This window comes from Strix aluco, chromosome 1 (assembly GCF_031877795.1).
Source record: "Strix aluco isolate bStrAlu1 chromosome 1, bStrAlu1.hap1, whole genome shotgun sequence".
Taxonomy (NCBI): Eukaryota; Metazoa; Chordata; class Aves; order Strigiformes; family Strigidae; genus Strix; species Strix aluco.
The window spans coordinates 27,657,797-27,684,813 of record NC_133931.1 but is presented as its reverse complement, the minus strand read 5'-3'; the positions used below and the strand labels follow the sequence as shown (position 1 = coordinate 27,684,813).

At 40.0% G+C, this 27,017-nt stretch overlaps 1 protein-coding gene across 1 annotated transcript; it reads right to left on the bottom strand.

Annotated features, from left to right (window-relative positions):
* PIP4P2 (phosphatidylinositol-4,5-bisphosphate 4-phosphatase 2) lies at positions 1–24,194 on the bottom strand. Its single transcript, XM_074816160.1, has 7 exons — positions 24,002–24,194; positions 17,973–18,121; positions 16,518–16,624; positions 14,633–14,756; positions 8,895–8,947; positions 2,752–2,842; positions 1–1,581 (listed from the first exon to the last, which is right to left on the bottom strand). The coding sequence occupies exons 1-7, from the start codon at positions 24,105–24,107 to the stop codon at positions 1,438–1,440; spliced, it is 774 nt and encodes a 257-aa protein (XP_074672261.1). The 5' UTR covers positions 24,108–24,194; the 3' UTR covers positions 1–1,437.
* Positions 24,195–27,017: the final 2,823 nt, after the last annotated feature.

Genomic DNA, 27,017 nt, shown 5'->3' with positions numbered 1-27,017 from the left:
TTAAGTTTGAATAATAATCTTTATTTCTTTATTAGTTTATTTGTAAAAGGTACATTGTAATCCTGAGCTACTGCTTTTATACATTTAGCATCATACAAAGACAGATCATTTACAGTTTGATCATTTACATTTATTGTGCTCCAAAATCCTTATCTGAATATCATTTTGTCCTAGCAGGAACATAGATAATTTAAATTACATGTATCCCTGAAACATCCACATTAATTTACCCATCTGACCCCATTATCTAAATTACTACAGTCATCTAAATCACTCAGGACATTCCTTCCAAATTTAGCAAAAACTTGTTTAAAACTACAAAGATGGGCAGTGCAAGAACTGGTCCCTCAATCCTTTGTGAATACATCATTAGAAAAAACTTTCTGTTTCCGTATTCTCTTAGCAAGTCAGTGCTAAATTGAGTAGATGTACTTCGATGGAATGGTCCAAGTAATAGTTTATTCATTTTCTTATTACAGCAGTTAACGTGAATTTACAGTGTCTCCCTTTGCAGTGACCAGTGCATAACTCTCCCAAACAGGGAAAATCTGACATGATCAAAGGAAAGTAAGAGGCAACCCATCACCAACTTATTGTCACCTATGTGACACTAAAGTATTACGAAACAAGTCATATGAAATGCTTCCCTTAGACCCTGTAAAGGAACTTGTACGAATAACCGGAGTTAAGTTCCATCATCCGAGCATGGCTTTTAGGATTTGCCAGTTAAAAAAACCCAAAACCAAACACCTAAATCCCAGGATCCTTGAGAAGAAAGCATTTATCCTAACTGAAATCCAATCCTGGATAAATGGAAATTTAATTGGACTACCAAAATAGCATCTCTCTACCTGAAAAATCTCAAAGCATACAGTGTTTACAAATGTCTCTCTAGCAACAGTGTCAGTCTTCTAAAGTACACTCCTAACTTTCATTTCCTGAATAAGGTCACTATGATCTTAGGCAAAAGATACAGTAAGCTGTTCAAGCAAAATGCTTATTGCTTAGGTTTTAAAGCAAGCCACTTTAATATAATTTTAGTTAAAATGTTAAGTACAAATGTGAAGCTACTGTAGAAACACTTATAAACACTCTTGCTTTTGAATTCTTACTGATCATTTAGAAAAATGGTAGACGGATTTTAACATAACAAAGGAAATGTAAAACTTAATACTGTCTGTTGAAATAAAATTCAACACCTATAAAGACAGAGTTATGAACATGTAAACACAGCTTTAGTATTCAGAGCTAGGGAATCTAGCAGCAAAACAAACTATTTGCATATTATGTAGTGCAATGAACATTTGTTCTTAAGAGACCCCCAGTCTTAAAACTACTTTGAACAGAATGGAATCCTTACAGGAAAGGTTTCAAAAGTGTCCAAGATGCAATATCCAGAATTGCTAGATGTTCACTTGCTATAATCTAACAAATTCTCTACGCAAAACTGTGCTCTGGATAACTGACTTTAATGGCTCCCCAGTAGCAGGCTCGAATGAGGCAGATTAAACCTAAGAGATAAGCGATAGCCCAAGAAACATATGTTGCGTGAAATCGCCTCGCAAAATCCTGTGTACCAACCTAAAAAGAGAAAACAAGTGTCAAACATACAGCACTATCTGCTCTTCAGGGAAGAGCAAGTTATATTAAGGAGAAGCATTGTGGCACCTTTTTCACTCTGATAAGGATAAAACAGATATTTTATTAGCTTAATTTTACACAGTCGTAGGATAATTGAGCTCAGAAGGGACATCAGGAGGTCTCTAGTGCCAACTTTCCAGAGCAGGGTCAACTCTAAGGTCACACCAAGTTGCTCAGGGTTTTAACCCAGCTGGGTCCCAAAAAGACTCCAAGGATGGAGGCTATGCAAGCCTCTGGGCACACCTCATGGTGAATTATTTTCATTATTTTCAAACTCAGTAAGGTTGTTAAAATATATATATATATGTATATAAAAAGAAATCTGTCTTTCGCTGTTTTTTATTTCTGGCTGTCACTGTTTTTATTAGGGAAACAGGAAAAATCCTTCATAATTCATTTATGCTCACACATAAAAAATTATTCAGGTTATAATACAAGTTAGAGGTATAGTGAAAATCACACATATGAATTCAACTGCAGTTATTTCCTCATACATACTTTTCTGTGACTGCCAGGTAGAAAATTGGCTCTAGTAACCAGTACCAGATACTTCAGAGCCAAGCAAGTCAGATAGTTTTCTTAGTAACAGAGTAACAACAATGTGAGCCTTTTAATTTGTAAATAGCTTATTATCTGGTTTTACTCTTTATAACTTGTACAAATTATAAAGGCATATACATGTTTCTAACTTTTGGAATCCCACTCCCCTCCACTGCAGTGGAACTTACATTCCTGGCTATACAGCAATATGTATTTCTAGAAACCTGGAAGTTTTCAGAGCTCTAGCAAGAGCAAGATGTTCCAGTATTTCTGTAGTGAGGTAAAACCATTTTTCATAAAACTGAAGTTCTCAGAGAGATGAAGAGTCAAATTTAACATCAGGAAGAAGAGAGTCTCAAAGTGCCAGAAGATACTTTTTTAGGAACATTTCATTTTTCTGGCTAACTCAGATGATTAAGTCTGTGGTTTTAATAGAGGTGACAAAACCCACATAAACTTAGGAGGTTTTACTCAAATGCTGAGGAAAGAAAAGCTGGTCGACCAAGGGAGCTCCTTTGTACATGCACACCCCTGCACACAGTTGCAAGTGTATCACAGGACATCACTCACAGTTAATCCAACTCCAATGAAGATGCATATCATTCCAATTGTAATATATGCACAGCAGCGTCTCCGTGGCAGTGCACTTCCAACAGAAGAACTGTTAGAAAATAAATGGTATTTTAAATTTAAAAAAAACCCAATCCAAACCACATAAATAGAAACTATTCAGTCTAAATGGGGGAAGGGGAGAAGAATGGCAATATACATCCACCATCATAAGTTTATAAAGCTGTAAGCAAAGTCTACAATTATATCAAGCAGTTAAAGACAGAGTTCACATATTTGATTTAAAGAAGAACTATTGGTGAAGATAATATAGTATCTAAAAATCTAAGTGCTTGTAACAGAATGGTGCCACACCTACAGTTTGAGTGTGTCTGCCTCCTATATCCACAGTGTGCCCAGACAAGTATCTTGAATAGCCTCTGGATTGCAAAACCCAAGTTTGCTCTGCAGCTTCTATATAGGTTGTAAGACACCCTTTAGACTTTTAATACATTAATACATGACTTTAATACATTCACATGCATCTAAGCAGCTGGAAATCACTTCCACCACCCCTAAACGTCATTAACAATAACAACCTGCACTATCCATTTCTGGAACAGTTCACTAAATACTGTTGAGTGGCTAAATTCTACCCCATTTCTTGAAGATAAAAAACCCCAAACTGTTTTAGTCAAACATGAAAAATTTTTCATGTTCAACACTTCTAAACACTGAAATTCTTTAGCCATGTTTAAGTCAGTTTTTGTAACTTCAAAAACATGACAAGTTTTTCTACTTCCTATTTTCTTTTACAGTTCTACCACAAGTTACATGAGCTGCACAAATCACGGCTGACAACCAAGGTAAATAAATCCCCTGGAAGTTCTATCACTCATCATCTAGGCTATGAACTCCCAGACAGACAGCTTTGCTGCATTAAACTATTACAGTGCTTCAGTCAAACAGAATATAAAATGCAAATAAAACACTACACTCTTTACTACAGATTAGAAAAATTATTCTAGAAGCTCAGCATTGTTTAGCAAATACATCTCAAGTCACACATTTGCAATCACATAGGAACATGACTTAATTCCTTTGAAACACAGTGAACAGGTAGGTCCATTGAGAGGACTAGAGAGGCAGAGGTGCTTTCATAAAACATGTACCATCTATCTTAGAGATAGTTCTGAAGCATGCTATCATTAGTTAAGTACTTCATCCAATTCTGGGAGATCAGCACGCCTCTGGAAATACTGGGATGCTTGTACTCTGTGTTCAAAGACGCAAGGGGAAGTCATTTTCATCTCATGACAGTTCAACATATGCAAGATATGCATATAACAGAAGAAAGCCCTGCTGAACTACTGAAGTAGTACATCTGTCATATGACTAACCAAATTTCTGGCTCCAGTTAATTAACCACATAGTAAGGCCTCATATGCTTAGCATGTGACTAGAATTTTTTAAGCGTTCATCTTAGAAAGCCTTCAAATAGATTGATTTAAGCAGCTTTACTCCAATATTACTTCTTTACAAGGAATTTCTAAAATGCTCCAAGAAAAAAAACCACCGCAGTCCTCAAGCTAACATACTTACAAGGCAAGGGTTGAATACAGTGATCACTCACAAGCCATCTGTTACACGCTTTCAGAAGAAAAGTCCCAAAACTGTTCTCCTCATTAATTTCCCAAGGGAAATTACTTCTTACCAGAAGCCTCACCATACACATTTGGGATGGGATTGGAGGGTGTGTGAGGTGTGATAAGGGTGGGAGAATTCCCAATTGGGGAAATAATGGTATCGTATCACTTTCTCACACACACTCTCCAAAAGCCACCCCTAAATACTTCTACAGACACTCTCGAAGAGGGATATGTTACCTGATTCCAAGTTACATGAGAAAAAAAGAAACAAAACTGAAGTTTTATAAAAGGGGACAGGAAGGAGACTTCTCCAAAGCTGAACTGATGAGCACTAAGCTTGCCAAACTGACCTTAGGTTCCCTCCTTTGCAGGATTTCCTGGCTATGTACTCAGAAAGTTAATTCTATTACAGAGCTGGATACCTTAAGATAAGCTGATAGAAATGTCATGTTCAATACACCTAACAGATGCATGATATTTACTGCACTGTGTATTTCACACAGAGACAAAGTTCATTTTGGGAAGGAGACCTTCACTTTCAGAGCTGTTTGACTTATGATCTTGTTTTTGTAATCATAATATTGCAGGCACCCTGGTATTTTCCATCCATATTTCTCTCAAGCTCTGTCCCCTCCTATCCAGTACAAAAGGCTGGGGGAGAAACCGTTATCTCAAATCCCGCAAAAATGAAATGTAAAGAATGTTTTAACTGCCTTCCCGCTCCCCCCCGAAAGGAAAGATGAAATAAATATATTGTTTCTACAGTCACATAACAGACCTGGGAATATTTAGCAATCCCAGTAAGTCATAATTTATTTTTCATCTCCCAAGAGTGATATTAGCCACTTGGGACACTAAATAGTGAGGTTTCCCTCTACCCACCCCAAATTACACATAAAAAACAAAACTAACTTTCAATAAAGAAAGCTCAAACCCGACCCCTACGAACTGTGGCAACTCTGACAGACACATTCAGAAATACTAAAACTGGGGTCAAAAGAACATTTTTAAGTCACAGAAACATCTCCTTCTATTGTGGGACTAAATGAGGGTGAACTCACTACAAAGATATCCAGAAGCAGCACTTCTTTCTTTCTGAGCTGCTGCTGAGGAAGCAAAGGCACCTGCGAGACCTCTGGGCAGCAGCAGCAGATATAAAAGACACCAAAGCCACTTTAGCATCAGGTAATAATTAGTAGAGGGGAAAACTGCCACAAGGCACAGAGGCTATTAAAGGAGTAGCACAGGAAAGAATGCAAGGTCTCTTGTGCTCCAAATAATAGGAATTACTGCCAGGGTTTCAGACATGCTTTTAGAAGGGTTTTTAAGAGGAAAATCAAAATGCCAGTATTCTGAAGGTGAACAGCACTGCTGAAACTAGCCTCCACAGTAGTGATGGGGTTCCAACATCTCTCCCTTTCCTGAAGGTCCTGAAGACATTATGGAGCAAAAGTGTTATAAATTTATTAGGGTTCATCATTTTGTCAGGCCTTAAAAAGAAAAATAAGTAGGTTCTAAAGGAAAAGATAGAGACATTTGGCATTCTGAAATAAAAACTTGTACCATTCAATTCTTTTTCTAGTAACTGAATTCATGATCCTGAATTTCTAGATGATTTAATATACAGCCTGGGAAAGAGAGCAGCAGACAAAAACCAGTTCCTCCTTTTTCTCCAGCATTAAATGAGAAAAATACCAGAAGTGTTCCTTAAACCTCTCACTTTTTTGGGAAACAGGCTGATAAACATCTAGTATTCTGTATTTTGAAACACAGAACACTAAAACAATAAAAAGAAACAGTTTCTCCCCCATTCCTAGATGTCATCATCCTCACTATAAAATAAAACTATATTGCAACAATTTCCTCATTAGCTACATTTGTTGTCCCAGTGCAGTAAAGCCTATGTCAGGCAGAATCACTACACACCAGCAGGGCTTCTGCAAACAGCTTACCTATACTGGTATAACCAGGTTTGTAGTCCGTTTCCAAAGAGATTTGTTCATTTGCCAAGTAAGTGATTTTATTCTCTGCATCACAACTAATTTTCTATATTTCCCAACTTATTTTGCAAAAAAAATGATCGGGTGGGGGGAGGACGGACAGGCAGGGCAGGGGATGGGTTGGGGCAGGGACACAGGACAATGACACAGACAAAAAAAAGTATGTCACAAAATAATAAATTTGTGTCCACAATGGTAGCAGGTAGATGGGATTAAAAAACAAACAAGAAACCCAAGATCCTGTTTCCCCCAACATCCAGATATGAAAGGTTCCTTTGTTTATGTACTGAGGCATGATCACTGTTTTGTTATTGACCTTTTCATGTAATAGCTCCTAACTTCCCCTGCAGTTTTACAAGGCATTCTTAAGATCTAGGCTCCATCAAGCAAATAGGTGGTCACAAACAAGCTATTTGCAGATTTGCTGCACTTTTAAAAATGTTTGAAACAAAATGAAAATTTTTTGAGAATCTAGATGTCTCACAAGATATCTTCTTGAAAAAACCTACTGTTGCAGTGATTCAAGGTGCGTTTGGACTCAGTCTACACTATCCTTTTTTCAGTGACAGTCATCAGCTGAGTCAACAGAAGAAATGAACAGTTTTGCATCTGACTAGTCAGCTACTAATGAAAGAAGTTTTGCATTAATAAGCTGAAATAAAGAACCCCACATTCCCTTCTGACTACTTGGCTACAGGTAAGACAACCTCTGACAAAGGGCTGATAGAAAGGAGCAGGTCACTGCAGTTATTTATTCCATCATCATGACTCAAAGCTCTGCCTCACCTATGCTGTGTCCTGAATTCATGCATTAGAAATGTTTGTGCTTCTAGAAGTGCAGAACTCCTGACTGTCACATTTCAAATGTGGGAAGACACCAAGCAACACACTGCAAGCTAAATTACACTATTCCATAGTTTGCATCCTCAGCCCAAGGACAGAATTCCTATTTGTTAAAATTTGTTTTGCATTCTGCAATTCCATTGCCTTGCAAGCTGTAATTTTCACAAGCTGCACTGCAGAGATGCTCCAGTTTTATTACCTACAGAGAGCATGCTTTGCACTTTATAGACAAATAGTAAGAAATCCTTAGACTCCAGCTGGAGTTTAAAATACAAGCAACACAAATCAACAGAAGACAGACCAAAAGATCACATGGTATGACTTCTTGACTGTTACTTAGAGTGGGGTTTTTTTGTTATTGTTGGGGTTGGGTTTTTTGTTTGTTTTTTAAGGTTAAACAGCAAATCATTTTTACCTAAGGAGGGTCAAGAAAAAAGCTGAGGTCAGCTATGAAGTGTGACATGATAAAATATAAAACATCACTGCAATTAGTTTAAAAACAAACAAACCAAACCACAAAACACCAACCCTCCCCCCCAGGACTGGAAAGACCAAACACAGTTACAGTCAGTAAAAACACCCCTGCAAAACACCTCTCACCAAGACCGTGTGTTTATTTGACCTAAGCAAACTAGAACATATCCACTACTCCACATCCAATGGGTTCCACTCCTGAGGTTAAACATACCACTAGACTGACTTCTCTATCAAATACTCCAGTAAGAGATTTCAATCATTGTTGAAGGCCAGGCCATGCCAACACCTACAGTACACTTATCCTAAGCCTCTACTTCTTCAGGAACCTTCCAGTTTTTCTACAAAATGTACAGCTGTGGTTCTCCATTTCCAGCAGAAAACACACCTGCTTCTTTAACTGAGAAGTTGCACTTGCCTATCAAATGAAGACAAATATCTAAATAAATCAGGACAGGAAAGTCTCTGAAATAGTATTTTTAACTCTTATTTCACACCCTGTGGTTGAGATACCATGCAAATTTAAAGTATGTTAGTAGTATATAGCTTTTAACAATTCAAACTAAGTATTCCTGACCTCAGACAAGAAAGGCCAAATAAATACTCGAAAAGCCCCAAACAAAAAACTGAAACACAAAAAACTCTTACAGCTCTTGTATTCTTTTCTCCTTCTTACTGAAGTAATAGCAAATGAGTAGACAAGTTATTTCACAGTAATTCATAAACATTAAACAAGCTAATGCATTAAGATGCTTAACACAAGTTAGTTGTTGGGTTTATGAAATCAGTAAAACCTCTTTCAGATTAAGACAAGATCATTTCCTTTCCTCCTTTTACAGTAAGGCAATTCAAATTCTACATTTAAACATGACATCTGATTAACTGCACAAAATGATAACATTTCAAAGATGTAAGTTGATAATTTTAGCAACCCATTCCTGTCTATTGTTAGCAGTTTATTTTTGCCCCTGGCAATTCAGAGCATTTTAATAAACGCAGGTTGGTTTGACAAAGTTACTGATCTGTGCATAAAGGGTGGAGAATTCGTGTGCACATAACATGCTCTTTAGCACTGATTCAGATAAGCATGGCAAAATAGCCAGCACTGCAGACACATTTTACTCCACATACTTCTACCCAAGACACACTGACAACTTATTTAACAGTTAATTTACGTAACTTATTTCAGAGAACTTACATTTTTTTGCAGTGTGGGCATTTTGCTAGTGTGTTAAACCTCAGTTCCATCCACTGTAAAAAGAAAAAAAAATTAAGAGGCTGAAAAACTGGCCTGAGAACAAGCTTGTTGTACTTCATGCTAAATGTTACTGTGAAAACATTTTGCTTCTCAGGCTTTCTCTGACTTGTTTCTTGCTTTCCTCCGTAAATGGGATGCCCTTTTGTCAGTGGCAACGTAGGATCAGGATTTCCATGTGAACATTTCCCATGACTTGCCTTAGTATTACAAGATTTGCTTGACGTAATGTGGTTTCATCCACATGCGCAGTATGAGCAACATGATAATGTTAATACATTTTTTTCCTCTTACTTCCACAACTATGAATATACCCTGAATAAAAAAAAAAAGTGTTTTCTTTGGCACAATTACAGATAGATGCATTTTCCCATCTTTCCCCAACCCTTGCATCATTTGTGAAAACTAAGTTAAGTGTGCACAGGAAGATTAGCTAAAAGAATATTTTAGAAATTAGATGTCTTTATAGGTTTTATATCAATAAAACAGAGAATGCTATTGGCTACTTACAGGACATTTTAAAAAGGTGATATGTAAAAGCATACATGGTACGGTCATAACCTTCCATGCACAGACTAAAACCTATCTGGGAAGCAGCCTTAGTGAAAGTAATGCCTAGAACTACCTCAACCAGAGGATACAGTCGTATACTCATGTAAAAACTGCAGGTTTTGTTAGATTTCATTCTGTGATAATATAAGTATTAAACAAGCATTTTAAATGTTTGCCTTGAACAAAAGGATAAGATTATTGTTCTTCGCTCTGTAAGCAGTTATATTGTAACTGCAGTTCTCTTCTGGAGGTAGTTATCACAGTTTCCTGGTTAAATAGAATTCTCTTCTCCCCTCCCCTCTTAATTTATGCAAAAGTCACACTGCAAATTACTAGCAGGGGAAGAAGCCACAGCACAGACTACCGATGCCTCCATTCAGATCCTCCTTATCTCTGTGAGAAATCAGAAGTCGGTCTACGGAAGCGAATAGTATTGTAACTGCTACAAAGACAAATCAAAAATCAGAGCCCATCCTTCTATGAAAAACAGGACCCAGCTACAGCACAGCACCATTTAAACACTGAGAATGAATTTATGATTTTATGTGCAAAGGAAGAGGATGTGGCTTGTAATGCCTTGCCAGTATGAGCAGGTTTTGCTGTGAGCAAGGTTCTGATCTGTAGTATTGAGAGTGCATTTTCCTGCCTCTGGAAGGTGTCCCTCAGTTTTATTTACTTCTAATAGGGCTAATTCTCTACTAAGAAGAAATACATCTTTTTTTTCCTGGTTCTGAAGTATCCAATTACAGTACTAGTTACATAGCTGTTCTTTAAAATCTATTTGTTTACAAAGACTTGGCCAAACTGATTTAGCATAGTTATATTTTATCCCTTAATAAAATGAAAGGTGCTGTAATACTCCCCACCTGAGCAATGCCTTTTAGGAGCATTAATTCTACTTCCACATTCCTGTCAGAGGTACAAGTTCGCTATTTGCCTGCATCCCTGTCAAGAACTCCTCAGTTTCGCTTAGTTCTACACAGCAAAAGTGGGATAAGGTGCGGTTGGCAGTACCAGGGATGGAGACAGGCCCCTACAGAGCTGTTCTTTCAGCTTTTTAAACTGCAATTCTAGAAACAGAACCAAAGTAAATCCATTATTTATGTTTTACATATTTGTAATTCAACTTCACTTCTGTACAGTAGTTCTATTCCAGGGTAGGCAACTCCATTTCCAAAGTCACTAATTAATGATCTTTCTAGGGTTTTATTTATTTTAAGATTTCTGGTTATTAGCCCTAATTATTAATGGATACAAACTCAAATGCACTAGGGCTCTAAATGTTGATGGAAAAAACAGAGGCCTTGATAATCTGTTTTCATTTGAGTTACCTGGAAATAAGAGAAGCACTGTTAGGATGTCTTCTGCACACATTGGAAATATTTTCAGAAAAAAGCAAGAAGGCAAGAAGACATTCAAACTGCAAGAATTCAGGTCACATTAGCACTACAGGGAAGGGTTATTTTCATGCAAATTCTAATTCTTGGAGTTTTGGTGGGTTTAGCAAGTAGTTTAAATCACGCTTAAAGGTGGTATTTTTAGTCATATTCCGGAGTGCTTTAAAGAACCTAATCTTGTTTCATGTTGTTAAGAAAACTTGAGGTTACAGTTACGTGAAATTTAGCTCCCTGCCAACAATACAAACTGTATTCTTCCCACTGGAATAATACAATAAACAATAGCCCAAATCCCTGGTTAGATGTAATGAAACACATATGAGGGTTTCAGAGAGCTCAAATGTTTCAACTGTGGACAAAACCAGACATCCATCAAAGGATTTACACTAGAAGAATATGTCAAAGTTTCTTCCTTCTGAGCCTAAAATAGCTCTCAATGCATTCAATACAAGACAGAGAAAAACAAGATTTATATACCTATGTACACACACATCCCTACATACAGCCGCTTCCGCCAAAAAAAGCTTCCCCTCTGCTCCCCCCAGGTCCTTTGGGAAAGCAAAATACTTCTGCAGATTAAAACATTTCTTAGTTTTCCAAATAATTTAAAGGGTTTTCTATTCAATTATTTTAGATTAAATACTTTTCACATTTGATTAGTTTCTTAAAAATAAAACTGACAGAGCACAACTGACAAACCACACTGCTTAGTCTACAGCCTGTGGCTTACATAGCTTGCTCCTGGCTTCTTGTTCTTGAGGGTCTCTCTGGCAGCAGGACAGTAGCAGGAGGATGAAGGAGACACAGGGACACCCCTCCCCTTCCTGCCACCATTTCCAAAGGCAACTTAGCCTGCAACAGCCACAAATCATAACAGGCAGAGGCCCCTGGGAGAGGGGTTGCAGGGCAGAAACTAAGCCACAGCCCAAGTCCAGCAGCTCTCAAAAAAGCCCAAACCAGATCATATTGCGATTCAGCAGGACAGTTAAACTCTCATCCTGACCTCCTTTTCTATTCTACCACTTTTTCCACTTGTCTGAACTCCAAATCTACCAGAAACAGTGGAAACCTTAACACAGAAAAGACCCCTATCAGGTTACCCAAGGAACAAAAACAGTTTGATGAACAAAATGTGAATAACTAGTGATAGTTCAGCTACAGTATCACTTCAGTACTAAGTCATTCTCCCAGCAGAGACAGAGAAAGTTGAAGGCACTCCACAGCATGGAGCATGCTTTTAATAATTTATAGAAAACACTCCCGATGCGTAGAGGCAGGGAAAGCACAGCACACACTTATGCTTTCATATGGAAAAAAAAAAAATTCTTGGAAAGGTGGTGAACAAGTTGATACTCTTAAAAGAAGACAAAACAAGCAACTGAATTTGACTTTTCCACCCCAGGGATTCTAGCTTTGCTTGTCTGTTTTACTTATTTTTTAACTGCCAAGTAAAGTAAAGGAGATACCTTACTGAGTTGCTGAGAGATGCATCTAGCATTACATATTTGCTTTACAATGTGGAGATATCAAAGGGCAAAAATACCCTCGCAGCAGCTGAGTCTCCAGGCTGGCTAAAGCACTTCTATTTTTTGCTTCTCTGCTCACTCAAACCCAAGCAATTTTTCTGATTTTTTTCTTAACTAAAAAAATTTGCAGAATCTGAAACTTAGTAACAGAAAAAGGTAGAAGCAAGAGTGGTGGGAAAGCTGCATAAAGTGAGAAAAAAGGGTTTGTTTCTTGATAAGTCAGCATAAAAGAATTTAATCTTCAAATTTCTAATGATTTTGAGGGTTTATTTTCAATGTACCATGAAGTGGTAAATTGGTCTTACTGGCAGATAGGACTACGAAGTTCAAAATGATGTAGTTGCCTAAAGCAACCAACAGATTTGAAGTCACATGCACAAATTTCAAATTAGAAAACTTAGCATTTTAAGGCATAATCTAGTAGTTATGGACAAAATAAGCCTTTATGGGTTTGGGGTCGGTTTTTTTTCCCCTATGTTCACCTAAAGAAGTTCATAGTGTAAACTACAAAATTAATTTGGGCTGCAGTCATTGAAAGTAAATAGGGGATAAAGATGAATAAAACTCCGATGCTTACAAAAGCACCCACAGATAGGCCAGTAACTTCACAATGAGAGTTTTACTTCGTAAATCTGACTCTCCCTAATAAAAAAGAAAAAGATTAAATCACATAGTAGAGATGGTCTTCTGTGTTAAGAGACGTTAAAACGTCATAACTCTTCTACAGCACTGATTTTGCCAGGGTGGTTTTAAAGCTGCGCTGAAAAAACTTAATTGCATTACAAAATTCAATTATGACTCTGTATCAAACTACAGTGTTCATGCAGGTACTTAACGGTTTGTAACATGCTACTATATTTTCTTTTAAAAAGCTAGAAGAAAAGGCACCCTTTAATAAAAGATTCCTGGTTTAGAACATGTACCTGAGACTGCCTTTTTCTTCTGTAGATCCGGTATTTTTCTGTCAGTAACACTATTCTATATCACATACAATGTTCTTACTAGTTAAGGTCACATATAGACTTGCATTTAAAAAAAAAGGCAAACAGAAAACCCACTCCAGCTATCTCCAGTTACAAAGTACTGTTCTTCAGCAAGGGTTATAATAGGAATTATATATTTTTTTTATTATATAGGCAGAACTAGTAGGTAGAAGATGTCTCAAGCATCTCTCTAATGGTTTCTCAGATACTACCTTACTTGTAAATTCATAATCAAATCCCTAGTTTCCCTTTAAAAAAAAAAAGCCTAAGAGCCATCTCCTGTTCCTGCATTCATCATCTACTATAGTAGTTAAGCCATTATTGTACACCTCACTGATCCATAAACCTGAAGTAAAGATTTGAAGGAACAAGTCTATTCCATTATAGAGCCCATCACAAGCAAACCCTTCTCTCACTGCTGATACAAGCTACATGCAGTGCCATCCCCAAGCTTCCTTTCTCCTTTCACAAAATGCACTAGAGTATTCTCTGGCCTTTATGTATCTTACAAGCCTTTGTTTCAGGAACATAACACCACTCTGGTGACTATGCAGGTCCTTCAACTGTACCACTTATCTTAGCCATTTCCCATAACTCACAAACCGGACAAACATTCAAGCACTGCTAGATGATGACGCTAAAGCTAACTTACTTGTTTATTGCAGAGACTCTTCCTAAATCAAAACTCAAGTATGGCAGCCCCTTATCCATGTAAAGGGCTGCAAACAGTTCAACAGCAAAAGAGTATTCTTGCATCCTCCGCTTCAAAAACAGGATCAACTGTCAACCTCACATATAAACCACAATCTCCAGTTCTGTAACAACTGACAGATATGCTAACAGCAACTGCTATAACCAACAGCTTTTGGGGTCCATACAGCGATGGCAGAACTGCTCTCTTAGCCACTGCAGAACGTAACCATCATCGCAAGCCTAAACAGAATCTGGAAGCATGACTTCCTTTTCCAGCACTGTCCACTCACACATCACTAAGCAGTAATTTGGGCTTTGTCCATGCATGCACAGAAACACTGTTAAAAGTTGAAACACATGTAAAGATAACCAAATAGAGACCATACATCCATAGCAATATGAGCACAAAAGAAGCTTTAGTTCCTCAGTGATGCCATAGAGTGAGGCAATATGCTCTTAAAAGTGCTTACAACAAATAGCTTGAGGGATAGCACGGTGAAGTGAGGAGGAGAATCTCGTGCTTTACTTACAAGGAACGTATTTCCACAGTGCCCACATACCACTCTAGTTCCGTCTGGTTGAACTGGCAAGGCAGGCTGAGCTGGCTGCTCTTCTGGGATCAGCATTACTGGACCAAGAGTAATGATGCGTCTACTGTGTTAAGAACATTAGATGTACATGTAATTAAGCTAGCAAAAAAGGAGGATGATGCATTTAAGCAATTACCTCAATCACTACCAAATACTTTACACTTTTAAACTATAATCTGCTTTTTAAACAGATGAGGCACCCAGTTTTGGTCTCTCTCCAAAATGTTTTCCTTTTCAGTTTTGAAAACATTCTCTTTCACTATAAGATCAGCCATGCAAGCCAGAACCCTGTAGAGATCAAAGACTTGCCATCATATGGCAGAAACACTCCTCAGGAAAATGAAATCTTAATACCCAGGTTGAGCAAGCCTGTGAATTGGAATGTACATACCCATGTGAAACATATAGAAAGAGTAAGGACTCTTCCAGAATCTAGTTCTCCTTCCCATCTCAGATACTCCTCCTTCCCACAATACTGACAACCATGTCAATATAAGCAGCATATCCACATTTGTACAGTAAAAATTTCATTCAAATTGAGTGAACTGAAAAAGAAAACCACCCCAGGTTGACTAAATGCAATCAATTTACTTCAAAAAACAGTTTGCACACATTTGCTTTTATGTTCAATGTGCTTCCAGTTTAATGATACAATTTGTCCATCCAAAATGACAATACCAAAATTAGCCAACTCAAAGCAGAATGAGGATCAGACTTCCTAGCATGAAAAAAGTGAAGGGAAAAATTAAAGCATTATTTAACTTGCACTGCTTCTCTCTCCATATACAACCAAAACTGTATTCTCGAAGACCTCCCTTCAATCTGGAGCCTTCCATTTAGGGCATAGTCCCAACTCTCTCCTTCAAAGTATCCCCTAGTAAGACAAATACACAGGCTATTTTAGGAAAAATTATATATATGCCTTTGAGATTATTTTAATAAAATTAGGGAGTTTCTGATTCAGCTTGGTTACCAGACATATGACGTATTACAACTGAAGTATCCCACGAACATTTTTGCACTCTCAGAAAATATTTGGAAAGTTTTGAAGTTTTCCTCAACACTGCATTAGTAGAAAAACCAAAAATTTAAAAAAATGCCCCCAGGTCTCAGACTATGTTTCAAAACCAGAACTACCAACAGACTGGTGACTATGGTGTGGTAAAGGTCCCATTCACAAATTCACAGACCCGGCCTTCATCTCAATTTCTCTTGTTAGAGATGCACCACTGAATCAAATTACTCCTGCCTCAGTGGGATTTTTAACACTCTAAGCCCAACACTAAGAATGCTCACTATAGCAATCATGCTTGTTTCTTTTATAACAAATGTGTAAATTAAAATCAAGAGCTGAGAGGAGATTGAAAACTCAGCATAACAAAGAAGGGAGGACAGGACAGAAGCCAACCTACTTCTCTGTCTTCCATTTCATTCTGAAGTCCCCACTCTGAGACAAAGCAAGCAACCTGTGTGTTTACAATAATTAAGTTTGCAAGAAATTATGCAAGTCCCAAAAACAAGAAGTGATTTTCTTCTCCGCTGTTCTTTATACTACTTGTTCCTTATGAAGTAGCTAAAATGGGAAACACACATTTGAGACTACCGCTAAATACCAAACCCATAATTTGTCCTCTTTAATCTTAAAAAAATAAATTCAGAACCGACACTAGCACAACCTGTGTCTGCAGTAATTCAGTAACGCTCTTTAAATGTCCACATACAGAGGCCCAGGCTTGCACCTCTTTTAGTTTTAAATGTCCAACACAAAGAGTAGAACTGCTTTAAAGAAGACTATCTCAAGGCACTTACAGTTTTTTATTCTTACCAGTTTGGTCTTGGACAGCCTATTTTCCGAGATGTATCCTTACAGATAAGGAGACAGTTACATTGACATCTAACATACTTCTTCCCTGAAGGAGGGTTTTTGATTGGCTAAACAAAAAAAAACCACCAGAGAACACACATCAGAAGTCATAGCAATTCACTTTTTTTCCTATAACAGCATGGCAAAGCAGAACAGCTTCCATGACAAATTCTTGCGAAGAGAGAAATACAGTTCCTCTTACAGAGGAGACTTGAGAGTCAAGACAAAATTAGAAGTTTTCTCTCTCTTCCCATAGAAAGAAATGCAAGCTTCCTCACTAGAACAAGAGATTCTGCAAACTAACAAAAGAAAAAAAATCATATTTTAGCAATGAAGAATTCAAGACTTCAGTTTAGTTTTTTTAAATGTGAGTGGTATTTTTTTTTAAAAAAAACCCAGTCAAAACATCAAACAAAAGCCTCCTTGCCTGGTACAATGGCTTTATTCAACAGTGAAAGGATCACAGTCTGGTTCTCAGCCACTATGAGAATATGCAGATATAGTACAGTTCAAAATAAGATTACAGTTCACTGTAATGAAATTATCTTTCTCCAACCAGGGAGTCAAGTTTCTGGGTTCCTTTCCTACAGCAAATCAAAAGCTACAAGACACTTTGTGTGGCCTGAAACATTATATATTGGCAGGGAAAGTGAGTATTAATGGCAGGTTCTCTACTCTCTAAATGAAAAAAATATATGCTTTCCTACAGTTTTAAAGTCACCTGCTTTCTGGACATAATTTAAAGTTCTTTTAATAAAATAAATCCAATCCAGTGTTTTTCATGCAACTGCCCCCAGAAGCTGTGGAGTGTTGCAGTATCAGATTCCAAAACTGGCAAGAAGGAAAAAAAATAGAAGCAGGAGGCCAAGACTTGAATTAAGAAAACGGGAGGAGAAGCAAAAAGGGCTGTGATCACTGGAAAAGAACGTACAACTTATGCATTTCAAATTGTTGTGTTTTTGTTTCTTAGCAAGATAACAAATTGACTGAATAGTATTGCAGGAGGAAAGTATACATCCAGGACAGTTATGGGTTAGTTACTTTGTTTCTTCCACTCTTAAAATACTTGAATTCTTCATTTCTCTTCATCCCACCAAAACCAGTTTTACCCTTTTTACACAAGAGTGATTACTTAGACGACATCTTTCCTTTTTGTCCTCCTCAGAAGGGAACATCCTGCGCAGCCAGCGCAACTACACAAAGATTTATTCTAACTGCTTATGACCATCCTTGTGGCAACAACCCTTGAGCCTGTGTGATAGCTAAGCTAGCGGTCAGCTGCGCCAACAGGTCCTCTGCAGGGATGGCAGGAACAGACTCACCCTTTGCAGGCAAGGACATGAATTCTACCAACAACATATTTCAACCTCCACCCAGTTCCCTCAGCAAAAAGAAAATGTTAAAAATCCATTTTACCGTAGCTTCATTGCAAACTGTGCACTTAACAACATGTTGGTGTAGCTTGCCATCCAAATTGATTAGCGACTGGCACACGCGGCAGTTTATTACAGGAACACCGCTAGCATCTGGACTTGCAATGGCAGTATATGGAGGAGGAAGCTCTGCTGCAAGAGACCAGGAAATCTCAGTTGAAAAACCAAATGGGATCCTGAAACACCATCAGCAAAGATAGTCTCTAATAGTCACAGTCCCAAAAAAGAGAAAAATATTTAAAAAATAAATCAAAGTTAGTAGTTAGTATAAACATAAGACAAACTTATGTTTGCTTTACCCTTCCCCACAACTTCTGTGTACCTGAACATCAACTGTAGTTGTACATAATGCATACCAGCAACACACACTGTAAATCACCTCCAAAGAGTGGATCAGACAAAAGGCTCAACCATGCAACCTGATTTTCAAACCAACTTTTCACAGTCTTTAGAAAAGGGGGGGAAAAACCCCAAACAAACCCCAAATCCACCAGATTAGTAGCAAACGCAGACTGGCTTCTGAAGAAAAAAACAGAAGATAAAACAAGACACAGGTAGGCAGAAGAGCCATAACCAGCATTTACAAACATCTGGAGAGACTGAAACATAAAAAAATGTTTATCATATAGTAACAAATACTACAGGTAAAAATACAGAAGAGTCCTGTTGTGGAAACAGGTCTTGGACGGAAAGTGTCATGAAGTGCTTCTTTTTTTTGAGTGCAAATATCTTGAAGAAAAAAAGATGAACTGAACCCTCAGAGCTTCTGCTTTTAGAGGTTCCAGATATTTTTATTGTCTAAGAGCCACAGCACAGATGGACAAGGAGGTCTAAGTCACTTAGGACACGCTAACACAAGGAAGAACATACTGGCCTCAGGGCCCCACAGAAGAGCAGACTGCAGCCTTGCCAGTCCTGAGCACACGACAAACCAGTGAGGAAACAATCAAGATACTTCTTGGTTTAGAAACCCATGGAATGAAAATAATTCAACATAGCACATGCCACAATTACTTGGCATGTAATAGCACCAGCTTTTATTTCATCAAGAAGTTCAGGGCTCTTCAGGTAAGCAAATAAGGAATGGGTATATTTAGTAGTTCATAGTTAACATTTTTAATACTAATAATTCAAAATTATTAGCCTTAGACTTCAATAAATGATTATTTCACAATTACATCCAAGCAGCCAATAAAATCTTCAGAGAAGCAATGAGAGATCAGCCTACTTTCAGTTTACAAACAGCACTGAACAGAGCAGTATCTGCTAGGGGGGTGGCAAGGAAAAGCACAGGCTGCTATCAAAGCTGACAAGCCCAATTATTAAAGTTAAGCCTGTAAGAAAGCACTCATCACTCCTTCACTGTTTTAAAGTGACTGTCATAAGCTGGAGGGATATAAGAAACCCTGCTTGCCCTTCAGATCCAAAAGTCATCACAAACCTTTGAAGCAGCATTGCTGTTCAGTGCTCTCTTTGCTACTTGGCCTACAAACAATCCAGACCTGTACTTGATTTTAACTCACAAAGGCAGCAGAAGGAGTGTGGACACCTTCAGGGTCTCTGAATTGCATCCAAGAAACAAAATTAACTTATAACCAGCAGTGCAATTCCAAAGGCATCATAGAAACTGATGCAAGTGAACTTTACACCTTCAGCATTCATATACTGGTTGCAGAAACTAACATCCTTAAGAAATACCAGGTAACTTAGAGTGCTGTTCTGATTTTTTCTGTTTCTGAGGAATTACATTCTGGGAAAACACAGCATCCAGCCAAAAATTTTTAAGACAACAATATTTTGCACATTGTGATACCCTATTTTCAGTATAAGGCTGCCACACACAAGAGAGGAGATATTGCAAGATATTAACACACACACACACACGACAAAACCCCAGTCCCCACACACTTTGGCAATGGGAAGCAATCTCAAGCCTACTAGATCACTGCAGAAACCAGGTTTGAGATTTGGATGATGGGAACAGCAGTGTCAGCTTTGAGTGGCAGAGTCAAGGCTGCTGCAAGGGGGTTTTGGCTGTAAGCAGGCTGCTTACCTGCTCCTGCAGTGAGCAGCTGATGCACATCCTGGCTAGGAGCACAGGTAGCCTTAAAACAAAAGGCACGTCCAGTAGACTGAATACCAAACTCTGCATTAAGACAACCCTAGAGTTCAATCCCAGCTTTGAGGTTGCTTTTCTGAAAAGCAACAATCATGTTACAGAACTTTGCTTTGTCCTCTGAATTTACAATGGGACTTCTCAACTCTATCAGTTGGGCACAGGGTGGCTGTACTAAGGAAAAGCAAACAGTATCTTGAAGGGTACTAGGAAGTAAGGAGACACACATCCCCCCCAGCCTTTCAGCTTTCAACAATCCTGCAATACTTTAAGAATTGGCAACTATATACCCTTCTAGACATTTATAATATTCTATATCCTACTTGTAAGTGACAACTCGTAGGATTTTGAAAATTGGTTAAATGAGGTGTGTGAGCACGTATGGACACCTCCAGCGACTTCTCCAGCCTCATGCTGGAGCTGCTCAGCTTCCAGGTAAGCATCCTCGCTGTTCCTGTCCTGCTGGCTCAGCAAATTTCAGATAGCAAGCAAATAATGGCTGCTTTTCAGAGTGGTGCTGCAGCAAATAACATTTGCTATGGAGCAGAAAGCCAGAAGTATCTTGGCACTACAACTTTCATCCTTAAAGAAAAAGTGCATTTGGAAGAGCTCTAAAAAACAAAACCAGCAAAAGCCACCAAAATTAAGTTTAAAGAAAAGTATGTTGGGAAATATACCTGAAAAGGAAAATAAAGGCGTTGTCTTGGAGTTGTCTGCTCATTAGCCCTTAATAAAAAAGGTTTAAAAGCACATTAACATACTTTGGTATGACTTTTTTTTTTTTTTGGACAGCTCAAATTTCAGGCTAACTGTAACATCTAAAACCAATTCATAAAGGTCCGTCATATTGGATGTGACTGGATGGTAGGCAAGTTTCACATGCACACCAGAGGTTTCAGGACACATTTAATGAGATACTTAACTTCCTGCTGCTGACATACCAGTTTACAGCTATATTATCAGTTTTTTCTTTAAAAAAAAAATAAAATCCAACAGTTGTTAGTTCAGCAAGATTAGCAGAGTGCCCTACCATGCAGTACATCTATGATTCCTTCCTCAGCCCCACAGGATACAGATGCAGTAGAAGATATCACATATTCAACCTTAGAAATTCCTTGTGGTGCTCGTGCACTTTCCTCCCTTGGTATTCAAAGGACAGAAACCACAGGGAACCACTTGCAGCTTACCTGGGTCAAATAGAAACGAGTTTGTTTTGGGGTTTGTTTTGTTTATTTCATTTAAAAAAAAAAAAAAAGAAAATATTCTTTATGCTGACCTGGGAGGGGGTGGGTGAGGGAAAAAGAGTGATCTATGTTAGAGACAGGTAGTTAAGAACTGAGTAAGCCTCAAGAAAAACCCTAAAAAAAATAAAGGGAAAAGCACTGAATAACCGCCTGAATAAAGGAGCAAAGCTGTTGGTTCCACCCTTTGTCTACGTGAAGTTTCTTAAATACTGTGCCCTGCATCCACACTGAAAAGATGTTTCTTGCTTGCTTCCACCCTTAGAAACAAACACTGAGCCATTACCAGGATTCAACCATCCACCACTTTACACTGAAAAGGGTCAGCTGGGTCTCAGCTGAAGCCCAACAAGGGAAGACTTTCAAACCACGGCCTCTCTAATTTGAAGCTCAGGATGACATATTGGGCACAGTATATAATTACAGGGATAAATCTATTGACGTACATTCAGGTAGTAGTTTGGAGGGCAAAGGGCGGCTACCTCCTTCCTCTGCAGCTCCACACCGGTCAGGTGATGGTAAGCAAGGAAGCTCTGCAGAAAGAGAGCTGGAAGAAAACCCCATCTCCCCACAAGAATGCTGCTTCTCTCTCTGTCTAGATTTGTGCTAGGGAGAAAGACTGCCCATTAGCTAAAAAGGTGGTTTATCTTGCATGGATCCTTTCACCAAGGATAACTGACAGAGCAAGGAAATTAGAACTACCGGGTCTATGTCACAGCTCTGCAAAATTTTATTCTGCGTATCTCTTTTTGTAAGTTTTGTAGAGCAGTTTTGAAGTGCTACCTAGCATGCTTGCTCATGGACTGATCAAACAAGAGATCCTCAACTCATGCAAGAGACTAGACATTTAAGAAAGCTCTATGGTTCCTCCTCACTTTTGGGAACAAGCCACTTATTTTAAGCGCCACACCCTACCACTGGTACCAAGCTACTTAACATGAGTTACAGACACGGACTGAAGGCACTGCAGGACATGGCTACCAACCAAAATGAGCGTTTGGGGTCCAGCTTGTTTCCAGGTCATGAGTTTTAGCCTGGGTTCAAACAAGTCACCCATCTAATGCATTTTCATTACTTTTTAAATCCATAAAGACCTTTATAAAAACAGATTGAACTGTATGCAAAAGTAATAGTTACAGGATAAGGACTACTAAAAATAAAACCACTGAATAACTGAATTTAAATTTAGGTGGATTTCTGGATTGTTTTAATTACAAAATTTAAGGGATTATGTCAATCCTACACAATTTGATTTAAAAAACCCCAAACAACCCTGTGCCATTTTTCAGGCTGATACTAATTTGTGCAATTAAAATGAAAGTAAACAGTCAACACCAGCTACAGCACTAGCTGAAATACATTTTCATATCAAGGCAAAGAGGACTAGTTTTCCACAAATTTAAATATTACTCAAAACAGAGAGATGTTCACTCATAGTATTCTAATTACATACATGTCATAAATCTATACAATTACATAAAAATCCTTTAGAAAGGGCCAACACACTGGAGGCAGTGAGCTCAGGACTGTAATCTTACATTTTAAAGGTTATGGCTAGCAAAGCTACACTAATCTTATTTAGTCTTGATTCCTTCAGCTTTCTCCCCCCCCTTGATTTCTGCTCTAAACTGTTTAACTGGGAAAAAAAAAAAATCTATTAATGTATTTTGTAAACATCCTGATTAATATTTTCTATGTAAAATTTTTTCATCTACCTACTAAATATTCAGATTATTTTCCTAAGTCTGTGCGAGAAAGTTAATACCATATTGTTAAGCCACGATTCCAGATTTGTAACCACAGTATCTGACTTGTCTTTAAAAAAAAGCCAAAACCAGCTATGGCCTTGAAGTGTGTTTGCAAGGACATCCTAGTGGTTTTGGACTTCAACTACCGCACTGCACAGAGCCCCTTCGTTATTTAACTTTGACGGCCAGCCCAGGAGCCGCTCGGCTGGCATCTCCTCCGGGTTAACGCACCTCGATGGTCACCGGGGATGAAACAGGGCTCTGCGTACTTTGTGTCGCTTCTGCGTTACACCTCTACTAGCTGCCACCCTGCGTCTCGCTGCACCGAGTTCAGTCGTTCGTAGACAAGGATCTTTTACTTAAGCCTGCTCCTAATTAATGGGGGAACCGAAGTCCAACAATTACCCTGCAAGCTCCGACATGCGAGCGAGTTATAATAAGCAGACTGGTTCGGGCTTGTTCTGCCACTGCAAACCATTATTTTAATTTTATTTTTTCTTCCCTTTTGACGACTTCACTCCGGAGCGCGGAGAACAGCGCGGAGCACGGCCTACCCGGCCCTGTGCGGCGTTACCTGTTGTTCGTCCTCCGTCGCCGGGGCAGGGCGAGGGCCCCCCCCCGCCGCTGCCCCCGGCCCGGCCCCGCCGCAGCGGGTAACTTCGCCCGCCAACAAAGGCGGAGGGAGCCCCCGCGCCGCCGCAACCGGGCGGAGACGCCGCGTCCCCGCCGCGGGCGCCGGGGCCCGACCCCCCCACCCCCCCCCACCCCGAGGGCCGCGCCGGGCCCCTCAGGGCCTGTCCGCCCCGCCCCGCCGCCAGCCCCGCGGTGCCCAGGCCGGCAGCAGCCCCCCGGGCCGGCAGCAGCCCCCCTGCCCGCGCCGGCTCCGGGGCGGCGGCGGCCGCCTTACCTCGGGGGCTGCTGTCCGGTAAATAGGGCGGCGCGGTCGGGGTGACATTGCCGGAGCCGGGCGCGGAGAGCAGCGGGGAGCGTTCGTCCACCCCCTCGGCAGCCATGGCTGCGGCGCGAAGGGCCCTTCCCGCTGCCGGGCTCTCGGGGAGGGCGGGGAGGCGGCCGGGCCGGCAGCGCCGGGAAAGGGGAAGGAGCGCAGAGGAAGGGGCTGGGAATGAATGGGACCGGGGCGGGGAGGAGGGGCGGGGGCTGGGCTGGGCTAGCCGGACCTCCCTCCTTCTCCCCCTCCTCCCGTCACGGGCTAATGAGCGGGGCAGGCCGGGGCGGGCCGGGCAGTGCCGCTGCGGCGGGCCGGGCCGGGCCGGGGCCTCCCGGGGCCTCCCGGGGCGGGGAGCCTCCCTGCGGCCCGCCGGCAGCCGCAGCGCTGCTGGAGCGGGGCCCGCGGGCTCCTTCCTCCTCCGGCGAGCCCCGAGGGAGGAAGACCCTCAGCCCGTCGGTGGTGGCCGTGGCCCGGAGCGGTAAATCGAGGGCGGGTTCTGCAGGGAGGTGTCTGGAGGAGAAACGTAACAACCTTCTTTTTAATAAATTTTTCAAAAAAAAGTGCGTCTGATTTTTTTTTCCTGAAACGCTGTGGTTATACCTATCAATACTGGGGAAGTGCTATAGTTGATTGAACTGCTAGCAGTCGCCTTTCCCAGGAGCTTGAGGATGCAGACCGGCAGTGAGGGACTCGACTGGGTGGTGCCCACTGAGGTGTGAAAATGGTGGTAACCCGCCAGGGCGCTCTAACGTGACGAGATAAATCACGTTATCAAATCTGCGGCTCAACCGAGAAGTCTCTCCCCTACTGTCACTGAGCTCTCTGAGAACGTAAAGACTTAATTTCCTAGACGGCCCACTCGGGCACCATCTGGAAGTCTCTGGCAAAGAGGCAAATAGCCTTCCCTGATGAGTTTTTCAGCCCATATTGAGATAAGACAGATGTTTGTCACCCGTGTGTTGTGTCCTTTCATTGTCCGTAGGTCAAAGATTGCCAGGCTGTGGTAATACAGATCAGCAGTTACTTTGTACACAAGCAGATGTGACTGCCAAGTGCCACCCGACATCCCCGTGGCCTGGTTACCCAGAACCAAGCTACTTCTCGGAACGCGTTATGTGGAAGGCGTGCAGATGTTTTCCTAAGAACAGGGTAATGGTGGGATGGTGGCCTCAGAGGTCACGAGCTGGTCATACTCCTTTAATAATACATTTTATAAGATAAAGTATTTCTTGTATCATGTTGAAAATCTTCTGCTGCAGCTGTTTTCCACCAAAACATTTTTAATCTAGGAAATCAAACCGTTCTACAAAAATGGACTGATGTACTTGAGAGTCTACGAGAAATAATCAAAACATTAAATTAAATGGAGGCTGATGTATTTTATTTCTGTAATATTTAAATGATTCATTTTTACTTTATAATATGGAATTAATAAGCTATGGTAATATTGTGATGGCAAAACACAATGTTTTCATAGATTAATGTTTTAAAAAAAAAGTTTTTATTTTGAAGCAAATTTTGAAATATAGTTCATTCTTTCTCATTTGGGACAAAATTGTGGTTTTGAACATTGTTATTTCCTGCAGAAATAAACTTAGAATTTGAGCTCTGATGTTACCACATAAGGAGTAATATGCTACAAGGCAGCTGGTTGTGTTATGCCAACTGTCTTCATCATGCAGTCATGCCATGTCAAACTGCTCTTCCCTTGGAAAATGTGGTAACTAACTTGAAAGATGCTTTTTCGGTATAAATTAGATTGAGGTTTCAGTTTTCAGTCAGCTTAAAAAGAACTCTCAAGCTCAAATCAATACTTAAAAGTTTTTTTGGTGAGGATTTTTAGGGCTCAAGGTGTTTTGTGCCCCCAAATCCTTCATCTTGATGAGGTACTGTGACACTGACCTTGTCAGATCAAAAGCAGATCATTAATATTACTAGTTAGGACATATCTTCAGCACATCTTCAGCCAATGATCTTGCTATCACATGCCCTGTTTTCAATGAGTACAGAACCATAGGCTTTCTTTTGGAGTCCTAATGCAGGAACTGGCATTACCAACCAGGATTCTTTACCATTTTTCTCGTTTGGGGAAAGACGGAAAAAGATTTATATCTTGTTAAACTGCCAACTAGGCAGCACTGAGTTTTACAATGCCCGGTCCATCCCACTGCAATTACAGCAAATTGTCTGTGTGGGACCTCCTTCCCCACTGAACTGCTGTTCTGTGCCTCAGAAGAAGACCGAAAATCTTAGGATCACCCCCAGGGGCCCGCAGGGAAAGCTATGTCACAACTCAGTCTGACAGCTCAAGCCTGCACATACAGCTGAGAATTATTGTTATTAAGCATCCCAGCATGCTGATCTATTCTTAGAAATATGATTGTCATCTAAATAAGTACCCATTTGGGATAAAAAAAAAATGCATTCCTCCAGCCCCTGTGACTTGACTTGTCAGAGTCCCTTAAATCCTAGCCACCTGAGCTGCTAAACAGTCTAAATAGCAGAAATTAGGTAATAGTTCACTCATCTGCCTCTGTTTTTCACTATTTTGAGTCCATGAGTTTAAGGTAGCCAAAGGTGTACAAGGAGTTTCCAACTCAAATGTTACAGCCTGACATGTAGATCTGCTAGCGTCGTCTGCAGTATCCATGTGAAGTTGGATGGACCCAGCTAGTAACAACAGAGGGTACCAAAAGGTGTACCGGGAAACAAGGCAATGCACTCGGCTGGTAACAAACCTCCTGTGGATGTTACTCAGGCTGTAAAGGGAAGAATTCAATTATCAGATAATGCCAGGCTGAAGACAACTTAGGCAGAAAGACCTTGCTGCTTTCTTGCTACTCGTCTTCCTCTGAACACAAATGCCTTACGATACTTGTTTAATTACACTGCTGTGCAGTTTTCCTTCTATGAAAATCCTGCCATGTCCGGTGGGTAGGATGCTCTGCCCAGAGAAGCCATGCTTGTGACTGAA

What these genes read in the sequence shown, in the direction of transcription:
- PIP4P2 (XM_074816160.1), bottom strand. Translation starts at nt 24,107, where the DNA reads ATGGCTGCCGAGGGGGTGGACGAACGCTCCCCGCTGCTCTCCGCGCCC. An exon ending in ACTGTGGAAATACGTTCCTT is followed by an intron (nt 8,948 to 14,632) that starts GTAAGTAAAGCA and finishes TTCTTTTTACAG; the next exon opens with TGGATGGAACTGAGGTTTAA. An exon ending in TCATTGGAGTTGGATTAACT is followed by an intron (nt 1,582 to 2,751) that starts GTGAGTGATGTC and finishes TTCTCTTTTTAG; the next exon opens with GTTGGTACACAGGATTTTGC.